The 14,666-nt window shown below is 39.3% G+C and overlaps 1 protein-coding gene across 8 annotated transcripts in view; it reads left to right on the top strand.

Moving 5' to 3' along the window:
* Positions 1–14,666, top strand: part of ERC1 (ELKS/RAB6-interacting/CAST family member 1) — a 302,116-nt gene that overhangs the window by 56,742 nt on the left and 230,708 nt on the right. For all 8 annotated transcript variants that reach the window (XM_084302886.1, XM_084302887.1, XM_084302892.1 and 5 more), the window contains one exon: positions 7,915–8,331. In XM_084302886.1, the coding sequence (XP_084159012.1) occupies positions 7,915–8,331 (417 nt within the window). The remainder of the gene's footprint in view (positions 1–7,914; positions 8,332–14,666) is intronic.

Here is a 14,666-nt window from a genome sequence, read left to right as displayed (position 1 = left end):
AACTGGACTTACATTTTCTTCTGATAGATTATGATTCTTACAATAAATATTTGGCCTTTACTCCCATACAGTTAAGAACTGAACTCATCTTCAGAACCTGGAAACTGTTAGCTAGTATGATGATAACGCTTATTAGTCAGAAGAAGTAATCCCCTTTTCAGGATGATGCTTGCAGCAGTATAACTTCAGCTTTTCAGATATCTCTTGATCATGATCACAAGGTTTATACCCCGTGACTATAGAGAACATATTGGCATACCTAGAAAAAAAAAAACAAAAACAAATGGAAATTCTGCTGTTGTCTATAATACATTTAAGTGATCTCTTTTCTCCTGTTCCCCATAAAATAAGATTGTGTGAAAAGCCTAACATCATGATCTATTTCTAGAGATGGATCAAGAAATTTGTACGATGATGGCTCATTGGAATCTCCATCATCAACACGGAGTAACAATATTCAAAACAATATCAAAAAAAAAAAAAAGAAAAAAAAAGTATGTGCACAAATTGCTTCAAAATAAGTTATGCTTTTTAGTGCATCAGGTATTCTATAGAAACTTCCCATACACTTGTTTTACTCCTTGAAAATACAAATAGCTTATTTTTTTCCTTTGCCAGATAAGCTGCTTTGTATTTACTGTAGATAAACATTTTTCAGGTGAGCATTTGCCACTGAATAACTGGTATACTGTGTTTATTGTTTTACCTTGCAGCTATTTTGATGCCATCTACCTGTACACTTAGTATGAAGCTAATGAATTGCAGTTTTGGTTCTTCTGTGGCTACAAGTTTACCAGTTGTTTCTGGTCTGCTTACTTTTGGAGTTTAAATTCATTTCTGCTGTTTTGTATGTGTGCATGTAGGGGTTTTTCATTTGTTTTTGTACAGATGGGAGAAGGACTTAGGCTGCTGCACACTGCCCCCTTAAACCAAGTGAGTCACTTCATGTCAGTCTAGTTCAGCTGAAAAATGTATTGCTGACAACTTAAGCTCTTTATAGCATTTTTTATTATCTTGCCCTTCTGCTGTCTCCGAGGTAATGCAATGTATGTTTGTCTTTAACATACAAGTCTATTTCTTTGACTCTCACAAATTAAATCCTATTACAGTCATAGCTGTATTTTCTATCAGAGCAAAACATTATAAAAATCATCCATTCATTTCCATTCAAATAAGGGTTTTGAAGCCCCTGATCCATTTTAGAAGGGAATATGTAGCATTTCTGGAACTGACAAGTTCTGTTTCATCCCAGCCCTGCTGGACACCTGACATTAGCCCTTTTTTCAGTTTCTTTGCGTGGGCTGCAGCTGAATGTCAGCAGGGACTCCCTCAGATAGCCAGGCCTTTGCTCCTACTGTGCATTCAGCAGAATCCATTTCCCAGAAAGGCTGCCAAAACATTAACTCTTTGAGAATGGGAGAGAGTGATTTCCCATTGTGACCAAACTCTATTCTAGCATTTGGCATGGGATCGCTTTTGAGCTTAATGGAGTTCATCCTCTTACAAAAGTTTGAAACGCCTTCATTGTGAAGAACACTAAAGGAATCGTCATAATACAAAACTTTGTGATTGTGCATGCAGATTTACTGGCAAGAAAAGTGCATTCACGGGCTCCTGTAGGTTCTGTCACTTGCTGCTGCTCCACATTTGAAGGTAGACCTTGCTGAATTGTCCTTTGGACATAAAACGTACTCTAATTACTGTTTCTTTATTTTTAGAGTAGTAGCAATGTAGTCATGATGACCTAAAGATAAAAATAAGGCAGTTTTTGTTAGGTACTCCAAGTGTATCTATTTCAGACCTTGAAGGGCTTTCCTGGCATTAGGTTTGTCTCTTTTTTTTTTTTTTTTTTTTTTTTTTTCTCCCCACCCCCAACTATAAAAATAGGTGGCTGAATAAAAGAGATTACCTATAAACTGGCATCTTCAGAAACCTGTTTTTTGGTCAATTAGCACATTATATCTGTCTTTTTCTTTCTTCTTTTTTTTTTTTTTTTTTTTTTTTTTTCCTTCAGCCCTGGGTTGTACCCAGAAATATGTGATACAATAAATGCAAACCTGTCCTATGTCTTTCCAAGCACTTACTGTTTTCTACACGCAGAACAGCTTGATCACTGAGCAGATTCACAGAAAACTGCCAAATACATGTACATCATAAAGCTGTCATTCAGTACAGGATGTCTTGGCATTGTGGTTTTACAGTAGAAGTAATCAGGAAATTTTCAGTAGCTAAGTTTGTCAATAATGTTTTTAATGAGAAAATTTATTGAATCTGCCAATATCAGCAAAACTTGTGTTCGGAAAAGATTTCTTCTCTCTGGAGTGGAATTTCTGATTAAAAATTAGAAAAGAGTGAGATGAGATCAACCCTTGAGCAGGAAATAGACTTATTCAGGGATGCACGCTAGAGTGTGAGAGATTGTAAGGGGCATCTTGCCTAATTCAAAGACCTTGAGCTGAGATTCAGCTTCCCTTTATGGCACTTCAATTCGAGAGACATAGGTTCAAATTTTTAAGCCAGTCACTAGTCAGATATTTATACAAAGTAGAATCTCTCAGTCATTTCTGTAAGAATACCTTGTTAGAGATCCACCCCAAACCAGTTTATTGTCCGCTGAGCAAACATACGTGCTTTGGATGCATGAAGATGGTGAACAAGAGCTTAAATAGTTATCTCCTAGGCTGAAACTCTGCTAATACTCCACATATATCTTAGTGGGACCTCTTTCCTCCCTTTCCTTGCCATCACCCCATATTTCCTTGCTCCTGAACATGAGAGGCCTCAGTGTTCTCCCAGAGTAAGGGGACGTATATGTATGTATGGCATTGTGTTTTGCAGAATGTAAAAATATTTCCCGCCCCGTTGTGACACATTTCTGTGACAAAGTGTTGTATAATTGTGTGTCATGTTTTTCCTTGTTTCTGGGAAAGAGTAGGTTCTTAGCGTCTTTTTTCCTGATTGTTGACAGGTATCCCCTGAACATACTGATTGTTTTTTTCTTGGTATTCTAAAAAGTATGATTTCTGTGCTTAACCTACTTAGAATTTAAATCCAGAAGATTAAAGAGAACTTAACTACAGAAGTGTTCAAAGCCTAGGTGCCTTGCCTCTATTGCAGATCCTACAGTTCTAATTTAGGCATTCAGCCTTCTCAAATAAAGGATGGGACGAGTTATGCATCTCATTAAGGTAGTTGCAAAGACAGTATCTGCAGTGCGAATAACCTAAACCAAGCAATTAAAAACAAACACACAACTGCTCTGAAACACCTTAGCTTGGTAGGTCAAGCTCTGTCTTGGCAGTGTGAGTATGGAAATCCTTCTTTTTAGAAGTATGTCACAATTTAATTCTTTCTATCAAAATCATGCTGGTAGCAATGCTTGCCTCCTTTTGATCTAAAATTTAGGGTTAGAATGGAGATCTTGGCTGTAAAGTATTGACTAAATTCCCTTTTCAGTCTTAGGATGTTAAAATCCACTTCTTCCACTGCCTTTGGAACGGTAAGACGATAAACATTCAAATTAATTGGAAGAATTGCTCTTCAGGTCTTTCTGTTTTCGTGTGTGCAACCAATTAGAATATGAAGCTGTTCTCTGTTCAGTATTTTCCATCAGGCCTACAGAATCTTTAAATATTTCATGCAAAGTAGAAAAGCTTCAATGGGGAGAGATGAAAAGAGCTGCCTGCAGCAAGGTTCCCAAATTCACCAGTGTAGCAAGAGGTGTGTTGCATTACCCTGAGCCCACAACAACAGGGATTTTTGGTGAACCGAGTACAAGGAACTTCTGTATCATTGACTGGATTCATACTGTAGGTTGGAAACTCATCTGACTGATCTGCCAAAGTGAGGGACATGTGAATTTGAATCCTGCTAGGCGGAGTAGGAGATTGAATCATGTTCTTCTTCTTGCAGATGTAAATATTGTGCTGCTGGATGAAAAGCAGCCCTTGCCCTTGTGTAGAGTCCAATTAGCAAACTTTTAAGCTGCCCCATGGAGGTAGTGTAGGCAGAGGAACAGCTGGCAAGAGGTTGTTTGCACCTTGGGTGTTAACATTTGAGATGAGCCAAAAGGGGCTTAGTACTGCAAAGACAGAAGTACGTTAGATAAAACCAGAAATACCCTAACTAGGGAGCTGTGCTCCCCAAAATATCTTTGTAATTTGCAGATGTAGTTATAATTTGTAGTGAGGCTTAAAGACCAACTTACATTACTGGAAAAAAACAGGGAATCCTCAAGGTCTGAAATAAGCAATAAGCTTCAAGCAAAGTACAGGTTGAATATAATTGCTTTGACTTTAACTACGTTATCTTTATTAAACTATGGAGGAGTGAGATTGGTACTTTACCCGGCAGGATGTAACCAAGCTCAGTGGGATTAAAGGTATTTTCACTTGTCTATTCCTAGATGAGATCATTTCAGCAGTATTTTTTCAAGTCAGATTGAAGGTCCTAGAAATCCAATTAACATCAGTGGCTAATGTTATGTGAACGTGGAAAAGATTTTGCCTTTCTGGGGTAGTTACTGATTTAAAAGTGAAGTCTAAGAAATGGATGAGAAGCTGATAAAACTTGTCTGTTCCTTCAGAGGGAAAAGGATGTTTTCTTTGAAATGATGTGAAAGGAGAGCTATGATAACTGAAAAACTGGTTTATTTATGATGCCAACTAATAAAAGTTGGTTAAATAATGTTTCATTATTCTGAAAATCATAAAAATTTGTTGGAAAGCAGAGCAAAGAACCCATTTTGCATACCTCTTTCATGTTAGAAAGGAGTGGGTGTCTAAAGCACAGAACAATATTCTGTGGCTTGTTTTCCAGCTCCTTTGCACATAATGAAGTTTTTCAGCTGAGCAGCCTGGAGAACAGTGATCAGGGTTAACCCCTCCTCTCTTCCATAGCTCTTAATTTTCCCTGGGAAACTGCATTCATTGCAGTTGCTGACCAGTTCTGTCCTTGCTTAAAACTGATGGATTCCCTTGCGTACCATTTGTCATTGGATTTCAATTTTATTTCACATCCTGTTTCTGAATTGTATGACAGATTTTGGTTCTTTGGCCCAGAAGTGATAATAGGGTCTTTCCCAGCTTTGGGGGAGATAATTCCTGTGGGTCTATGAGACGGAATATTTGCCTATGTAACCCGCAATGAGATTCACAGCAGATCAAATTATTAAAATTCGAATGCAGGAATTTGGTTGTGGTGGTTTAGTCCATTGATGTTTATAAATAACCCAAGTTTGATTCCGAGACAACACTGAGTAGAGGAAGTCATCTCATTTAGTAGATGATGTGGTTGCTCAGAAGAAGCTCTTTTCTTGCTTGGGAGAAAGGAAACGCTGAGGAGGCAGTATGTGGAGAGGCAGGTGGAAGCATGTGGGAGCTTGTTAGCTGGAAGAACAACACACAGCTGGGCTCTGTATAAGTAGGGCTTCTCAAAGCCATATTTACAAATGGAATTAACTCCTGTGGAATTGTAAAGTTGTATCTAGTTAGGTAATTCATTTTTAAGTTTAAGGAAATAGAAGGATATTCTCTTGCTTCTGCTGGTAAGGTCTACTGGTTTTATTCATGTTATATAGGTGCAGATAAGGCAAACCTTTTCATGAGCACAGTGGATTTTTTCTTACAGCTCGATCACTGTACATTAATTGAACAGATTGTAGTAGCTTTGATTGCCTACCTGCACACTGGCACACTTGTAGTAGTGCCTCAGGTTGAAAGCTTGGAGGTTTTCTGACATTCTTACTCTGACTGTGGTTTGGAGGAATGACAAGGAATAAAAATGGAAATCTGCATTTAAAAAAAAAAAGTGTTGGCTAAAAAGGTTTCCAAATCCAAACTGATTCCTTTGAGATGTTTCTGTTCTTCTCTTGTACTACTGAATGTCAACTTGAAAATAAATTCCAAGTGCCTACCAATATATAAATGCAATCTACATTTAAGAAGAGTAATTAATTATCCCCTAACCTAATAAACCTATGCCAAGTTATCACACAAATTCTGTGACCTATTTTTTTAGATTAATAGCATGACTAACTGCCAAGAATTGTGTTATTGAAATAGAAGAAAAGGCAATTAGAGCACCTTAAATCAGTCATGAAGCTACACATTTAAGCTGATTTCAGTTTATGTTGATAACATAAGGGATAGTTCCACTTTTCTCTCTACCAGCTCCTTGGCTGCACATTCCCAACCCTACACTGTGCCAGGATCAGCACTGGTGTAGTCACTCCAACAGCTGCATCAGAGATCTGGCTGGAAAGACTCTGTGGCTGGTTTTCAGCCAAGTTTTCAGTGACAACCACTTAAGAGAACTGAACTGTCCTCTAACAGGCCAGAACACAAAAGGAGAAGTACTTCTGGAGTTTTGACCTTTGTAAAGAAAATGGGATTTGACTGCCTTTATGCATTATTCCCTACAACCAAACTGACTGTTAAATCTAAAACGAGTTAAAGAGAGAATATAGTATTTGCAGTACATATATCTAGCTATTGTATTTTCATAGTATCATAAAATGACAAAATGGCTGAGGGTGGAAGAGACCTCTGGAGGCCATCTGGTCCATCGCCCTTGCTCAGGCAGGGCCACCTGGAGCAGGTTGCTCAGTACTGTGTCCAGACAGTTTGTGAATATCCTTAAGGAATTTTATATAGCAATTGTGGTAAATACATTCTTGAAGTAATACTTCAACCTAAATCTTTTTACATCTTCTCTTGCACAATGTTTGAGTGAAATGAGCTACTTGAATTTATGTCAAACATACAAAATTGGCACCGTCTTTACATTACAGACCTTAACAGTGTGTTTCCAGCATTAAGTCTGGTAACAGTTTATAATATTAACTTATACTTTAGTCCTGGTGAATACTGGAAATAGCTGTATTGCAGATATTGATTTCGGTAATACAAAAGTAAACCCCAGAGAACAAGCCATCTGACTTGTTCACATTCAGACTAAATTGTGAGCACATCTGCCACTCTCAAGAAGCGAGTTGAGATATATCACACAGTGGGTATCTCATCCCTGGTAATCAGACCTTTGTTCAGCATCTTAGTACTTCCTTCTTATTGTCTTAATACTTCTGTCTTACAGAGAGGAACACAAATGTTTATCTATATATGAAGTAAAGACTTTTTCCCAGGCAAACTGTGCTTCTCCTATTTTATCACACTTATCTCACTGTATTCATAGTCATTGAGATAGGATTTATTGTCTTGCACAACCACAAATTACTGCTGATCATTGGATTGACTGCACTTTCTTATTTGTAAGACAGCAGTCTCTGTTCTCTACTAAGATCCTCGTGCATAAAATTGTATGCCCCCCAGTCAGCATATACCCATTTTTCTGTAGTTGTATTTCTTTTTGACATGATAAAGCCTCATCTGTAAGTCAACTGAGATCTGGACTATATATAGTGTCAGTACTGAAGACCTAGAGGAGCCTCTGTGGCTGATTACATTTTATTAAATAGTACATATATTTTTATAGACATGTGTCCCTTTGCTTTGCCAAGAGAGTAATTTTCATCCAGGACTTCTTATGCAAAATTCTCCTGTAGCATAGACAACTACTTGGAAGAAGAATATTTGAAGCTCTCAGATTTTGCCTACCAGCAAAATCTGGATTTTTGGATTTGAAATGGTGACTCACTCAGGTTGGTGGAAGTGGCAGTATCACTCAAGAAGATTTCTAGTGTTAAGCAACCTCTACCATGCATAAAAGGAGGGACTTGAAAGTACTATAGAAAACCCGGTTTCTTCTCTAAAATTCTGCTTTCAAAAAACAATATTGTTCTGTCAGTGTTGAAGTTTCCTCTTTGTTGGTAGTTGAGGAAGACTGAAGTGGTTCATATTGTCCTTTTTATTTCTTCAGTGGAGGGAATCCTCTGATTTTGTTTGTTTATTCTTTCAGCATATGCAGATGACTATCCAGGCTCTCCAAGATGAACTGCGGATCCAGCGGGACCTGAACCAACTGTTTCAGCAGGACAGCAGCACTAGAACCAGTGAGCCCTTTGTGGCAGAGCTGACAGAGGAGAACTTCCAACGGCTTCATGCAGAGCATGAACGCCAGGCCAAGGAACTCTTCCTGCTACGTAAAACCTTAGAAGAGATGGAACTGCGTATTGAGACACAGAAACAGACCTTAAATGCACGTGATGAGTCCATCAAAAAGCTGCTGGAGATGCTGCAAAGTAAAGGTCTGTCAGCAAAAGCCACTGAGGAAGATCATGAGCGAACAAGACGGTTGGCTGAAGCAGAGATGCACGTACACCACTTGGAGAGCCTTCTTGAACAGAAGGAAAAAGAAAACAACATGCTGAGAGAGGTAAGTGACCAAGCTCTGGGTTCATCTCCGGTCTTCATTTCTAGTTCTCAATTTCCCATCCTTTCCATTTCACATCTGTAAGGAAAGAATTTTACATCTATAAGCTGTATTTTATATTGCAGACAACAGAATTTTTCCCTGTCGTAAAAATTCCTTGTGTGTGATTTCCTGGGGTTTGTGCCTTAGGCCCCACTTTCCCCATTGCTCCCATGTGAAACTCTGGAAGTGAATTGAAACGTGGACGGTAAAATATATTCTGCCATTCAAATTTAGCTTCAGTGAAAGTAGCTACCTGTATTTAGGAGAGAGCTGAGAGAAATCTTTGCAGGAGTAATGGATGATTGCTCTACAGTTTCCATGGAAACAGTCGTCTTGCTGTGAAGGGTATTTGATAAAACTATTAGCTGCCCTGGATGCACAGCCAAAAAAAAGATTACTTAAAGGGACACTGCTGCAAATGTTGCAACCCCTTCCCCCACCTCTCTTAAAACAGAAAAGAAAACGTGCTATTACGTCTGTATCGCACAGTAGGGGAGTATGATGACAGGCGTTCTTCACTACTCACTATCCCAAACTGATTACAGTAAAATATAGGATACAGATAATACGAGCATCTTAGAAAAATAAAGGAAAATAAATAAGGTATGGTGTAGCCAGTGTCATTAAATTCCTTGACGTTAAGTGCATTTTCCACTTGTAGTCAACCAGCCTTCTAAAGCATTCTAATTGCTATGCTTCTGAAAGGCTAGTAATTCAGTGTGTGTTGTGTATGTGCACAGGTACGTACTTATATGCATGTATTCACTAATTGTACAATTTTCTGTAAAGATTATTTAATATACATCTCCAGATTGAATGCATGAATTGATGGCTATAGATGTATGTATAATGTGTGCATGTGAATCTATGACTGGTTTTGTACATTGTATCTCTGTTTTGTGGTTCAGCATTTTTTTTGAAAGCCTGACATATACGCAAGATCTAAGCCCCCTCTCTAAGAAGGTGGGGAAGCAAGGTCTTGCAAAAAGGTTTTTGAAATGAGTGTTGTGAGCAAATAAATACTTCCTAATACCTCTTATTTATATGTTTTCCATGGCCCAACCCATTGTACTAGTGCTCTTGTAAGCATTTATATAAGAAAGCAAGACCCCATTGCATTTCTGAGCCAGATTTAGGCCAGATTTATTTTTTTTTAGAGCAGTAATCTCTTGAGTGTCTGGAGTGAAGATAATATGATTCCAGAGTTTCTACACTACAGTTTTTCCTTTATTTAGTGACCAATGATAATTCTGTTCCAATTCTTGTATCTATTTCAGGAAGAGCCCCAAATGGCTTCCATTTGTTTCTGCTCTAAGTCCGGCAACGTAAATGAAAAGCTGGCGGGAGCTGTGTAATTTTTTTTAGGAATGCGGTCTCTTTTGTTTCTGCTCAATGATGAGTAGATGTTGAAAGATAAGAATTCTCACTTCATTCACACGTCTGGAAATCATCAATTATTTAAATCTTAATGTTTATGGTAAATGATTTCCTGGAGAAGGTAGAGATGACATTGATTTTCTAAGTGCAAATGCCATTTATCTAACATACTTTAATTACTCTTTACTGCCAACCCATGGCTAATGCACTGAGAAGGATAAGCCGGGAATTTTGCAACTTGTAGCTCAAGCTGTTGATATGATGTAAAAAACAGCCTTGGAGATGAGCACTGTAGGAACCTCAGAGACATGGTGCTATGTGGGAGATGCCAAACTATTTCCATAATGAACTGGGCCTTATCACGAAGGGCTTATTAGCACCCATGTGTTATTCTTGAGCTCCAAGCTCGACTACGTTGACAACTCAGGCTTGTCTGCACGAGAGCTGTGATTTAATGCCAACAGGCAGCTGAGCACCAGCCAGCCACTCACTCGCTCTCCCCAGGTGGGATGGGGGAGAGAATGGGAAAGGTAAAAGTGGGAGAACTCATGGGCTGGGATAAAGAGTGTTTGCTGGGTAAAGCAAAAGCCATACATACAAGCAAAGCAAACCAAGGAATTCATTCTCTGCTTCCCATCAGCGAGCAGGAGTTCAGCCACTTCCAGGAAAGCAGAGCTCAGCACGCATAATGGCTTCTTGGGAAAAATGCCATCACCCCGAACATCCCCCCCTTCCTCCTTCTTTCCCCCAGCTCTTATTTCTGAGCATGATGCCACGTGGTATGGGACATTCCTTCGGTGAGCCTGGGCCAGCTGTTCTGGCTGTGTCCCCTCCCAGCTCCTGGTGCACCCCCAGCCTCCTCGCTGGCAGGCAGCACGAGAAGCTGAAAAGTCCTTGACTTGGTGTAAGGGCTGCTATGCGACAACTAAAACCATTGGTTTGTTATCAAAACTATTTCCATCAAAAATCCAAAACAGCATCATAAAAGCCTCTGCAAGGAAAATTAACTCTATCTCAGCCAAAACCATGACAATGAGTCTCATGTGTGGGGGTCCAGAAGGCTGGGGAAAGTTAGGGTATGTTGCTGAACTGTAACTGACTGCCTCTGAAGCAAGTTTACTACCTCAAGCTTATAGACTCAAGCTGGTAAACTTGAAGAGTTCTTGGGCACCATGCTGCTGTGTTCTGTGAGATCTGGTTCATATTTAATATCACTGTCCCACAGTTGGAAGTGGTCTGCGTGCAGATCTTCCTAGGTCTATCTGCATCACCTTCCCCACTTAATCTTCCATTATCTGAATATTTATCTGTATTTCCAAATCCATAAGGTATTTTAGCCTTTTGATACCCCAAATACTAACTATGCAGTTTCTGAGCTGTCTTGAAGAAAGCCATCTACTTTCTTGATTGTTCTTTAACTGGTATTTCCAGTATCTGAAAAGGTGTGCTAAACTCTTCTTTAAATACTGCTGTTAAAAGAAACATTAATATCCCCAAAGGATTTGCAAGAGCTGGGAGGTCACTGTGGATACTTTATGTCCTAACACATCAGAAAAGCTGAGAAAAACTTCAGTAGCATCTTAGCTCAGACCATCTTAGCCAAAGCAAGTTCTGAGGTGTCAGAATTCACAGGTACTGGGTTGCATGTGTATTACGCTGTTGGTTAAAAAAATAATTAAAAAAACTAGGAATAGTAATAGAAGTCTGCATTCTGGAGGGAAAGGTATCCCTTCATTTTCCAGCTTTGAGGCTTACGTGTAATTCAGATGGTGATGTTGTGACTCAAGGTCATCAGATGGTCTCTCAGATGGTGCGGGTGCAGCGGCCAGCAGTCTGACCTTCAAAAGTAAATTAATTGCTTTCTTCAGCTACTGCTATTACTGTGATTAAAGTAAGGTTTGCACTAATTTCCAGAGGAAAAGAAATTCTTAACAGAACCACAAGTCTGAGCTAAGAAAGCAACTAAAGAATAGCTGTACTGGATCTGGCCAAGGATCACTTTATTGAAAGTTTTCTGTTTCAAATAGTGACCGTACACAGACATCTAGGAAAAGCTAAGAGCAGGGTAAACACATTACTTTTCTTTAACACTCTCCCATCTTCCAAACGATTTACACCTTGGGTATTTCCTGAACTTGTGATTTGTCAGCTAAGTATCCTCCATGGATCTGCCATATAAGTACTTGGTCAGTGTCTTACTCAGCCTGTGTAAACTTTTGCATCTGTGGCATCATCTTGTAAGTGGTTCTGTAGTTCTGCTCTCTGCTGCAGGAAGAACCTGCCTCTTTTCCTTTGGGTTTGAACCTGTCTCCCAGTAGCTTCATAGATGGCTCCTTGTTCGTGTACTGGAAGACAGTGCACAGGTGATCGCTACTGGGATTCTCTGTGCCAGTTGTGAGTTTGGATTTTTGTCATATCCCTTTCAAGTTCTCTCTTTTTGCAGGCTGAAGTCATTTGCTACTTAGTTGTTCCTCATACAGAAGATATTTCATGTCTTTTCCCATCTCCCGGAGAACTGTCTCAGTTTACCATATCCAGCCTATGAAACGGATTTTCCTTCAGATAGCGTGAGGTATCTCTTATCAGTTTGGCTCTGTTGAAAATTTTCCGAATATTGTCCTGAATACCATGAAGCTCAAGTAATCTCTCCTTACATTTCCAAAGGAAAGATCCTGTATCAAGCATAATGTAGGCTGCATTTGGCAATTCACTGATACAGACGGCAGTCTCTCATGAACATAAAATAACGAAAAATTAAATGTCTTATTGAACATCTGGATGCAGTGACTTCAGCAGATGACAGTGCGATTGCATCACATTCCTCTTCCCTGGAAAACAAGCTTAAGCTTCATAGCTTATAAAAAGATGTTGCTATTTTGAGTACCCCTCAAGTCTTAGTGAAAATTATTCATATTGCTGTTGGTATTTTAGACCTAACTTTCAGAAACAAGATTATTATCATACCAGCAAGAAATACTTGATGAAATCCAGCAGCTGGACCTGCAACTTTCAGAATAGCTCCTGACTGACGTTAACTGCCACTTCATTGTTCCAAACTCACCTGCTGCGGAATGATCACTGATGGCAGTGACAGCACATAGCTCTAAAGATAACGAAGCTTGCTGTGCTCTTTTGGACATCCTTCCCGCTCCTCCCAAAATGCTAAATGCACTGAGTAGATGTATGTCCTTTCTCCACTACACAGAGTAATAGATACACCAAATATCAGTGCAATTTATGGAAGAATATTGTGTGATTGTGTCCACATCTGATGTTCTAGAGACTAGGATTACTACGGTCAAACTAAGTTTCATAAGGACAGTCCAACACAATTACACCAACTTGGTTAATCCTTTCTCTTTTGAATTGTTCATTACTATCTGTGTTTAGGAATATATTTACCTGAACAAAGACCTGTGATTATACACTAATGGTGTCACAGCCAATAAAGAGTAACTTCTTGAGAGTTTTTGGAAAAAAAAAAAAAAAAAAAAAAAACTGGCCCAAATTTCCCATCTGCCTAGAAGAAAGAATAAAAACAAAACCATCTGCATTGTTTCTACCCAAGGGGAACAAAAATAGGCTGCTCAGTGTGTATTATTGTCAGATACAGTAGACTTCAGCAGTGTTGTCCCATTTTCATGTTCCTTCACAAGGGATATCAGGACAAACTTTCCAACAGCAGTTCATGTGATGATGAGCTGTTTGTCTCTGGGTTGTTACCAGACACATACGCGCTACCAAGCGAATCTATCTTTGCTCACAGCAGTGCTATGGCATGCACTCACTGGAGTCCTCAGAATATACTCACACATCACTGCATTCCTTACGCTCAGATAGGGATAGCCTTTGATGTCTGCTATCCTAAGGACCGAGAAGGGTGTATGAGGGGAAGTTCCCAAATGTATTCTCTTTTCATTGGCCACTGTGCTCAGTGGTATCTACCTGATCCTCCTCCGAAGCCTTTAATCCCATAGTACCTTGTATAATATGCATTGAGGGTCCTGACAACATGCATAGCCCTGACCTTTGGCTTTTCCTGAAAAGGTGCCACAGAAGTCATGCACAGTGTTAGTCCTTCTTACTGCAGAGAAGTTCTAACTTGTCCTTGCAATGAAGGATATGTAAGTCCTGCAAACGAATTGTGGCCGAGATTGTATGAGGCTGTTGTCAACACCTTCAGCAAGAGGTCAGAAGCAACTCTCTGTTTAAGTCAAATGGTGATCTTGTAGCCTTAGGGTTCTCCTGGGAGAGGGGAGTGGTTGGTGCAAACTTTGAGGCCAAGCAGGCATTAAAAGTGGGGTGAGGCGTTCATTAAGATGCCAATGTAGTAGTCAGAGTGGTGATGTATTTCATCGTAATGAAGGAAAACAGCCGTTTGAATTAATTGACAAAAATTAGACATAAAAATATAGGAAAGAAAGCTGTGAATCCAGCCCTGGGACAGATGGCTGGCTATCGCCTTCTATTCCAAAAGAGAACGGAGGCAATATTCCTAGAAGGTTTCTTCCTGGGTCAGTTCTAGATTCAAGGTTTGCATAATAGCGTGGTATGGAACAAGGAAAGAGTAAGCAGCAGTAGCTTTGCATTTTGCATCACAAAAACTGTTTGTTAGTAAATTGCAGGTTTAGTTGAATGATATTTTGATTTTTTAAAATAATTGGGTCCATTCAAATGATGCATTTTTAATACTTCCAAGTGCAAAACTAAATTAAGGAGTTAGGAATACAGTATTTAACAGGTAAAGGGTGGTTTTGTATGTAAGGTAGTTGCTGAAATGGATCATTCATAGGGGTAGACATTTAAAATGGGCTTAAGGATAGAGGTTATGGCAGAAAAAGCTATTATTTGTTTTCATCTTCAGAGTGCATTGAAATGGCAACCCCACAACATCCACTTTGTGAACTATTTTATGGTAA

Source organism: Netta rufina, assembly GCF_964035555.1.
Source record: "Netta rufina genome assembly, chromosome: 1".
Classification (NCBI taxonomy): domain Eukaryota; kingdom Metazoa; phylum Chordata; class Aves; order Anseriformes; family Anatidae; genus Netta; species Netta rufina.
This window is presented reverse-complemented; position numbering and strand designations above follow the sequence as displayed.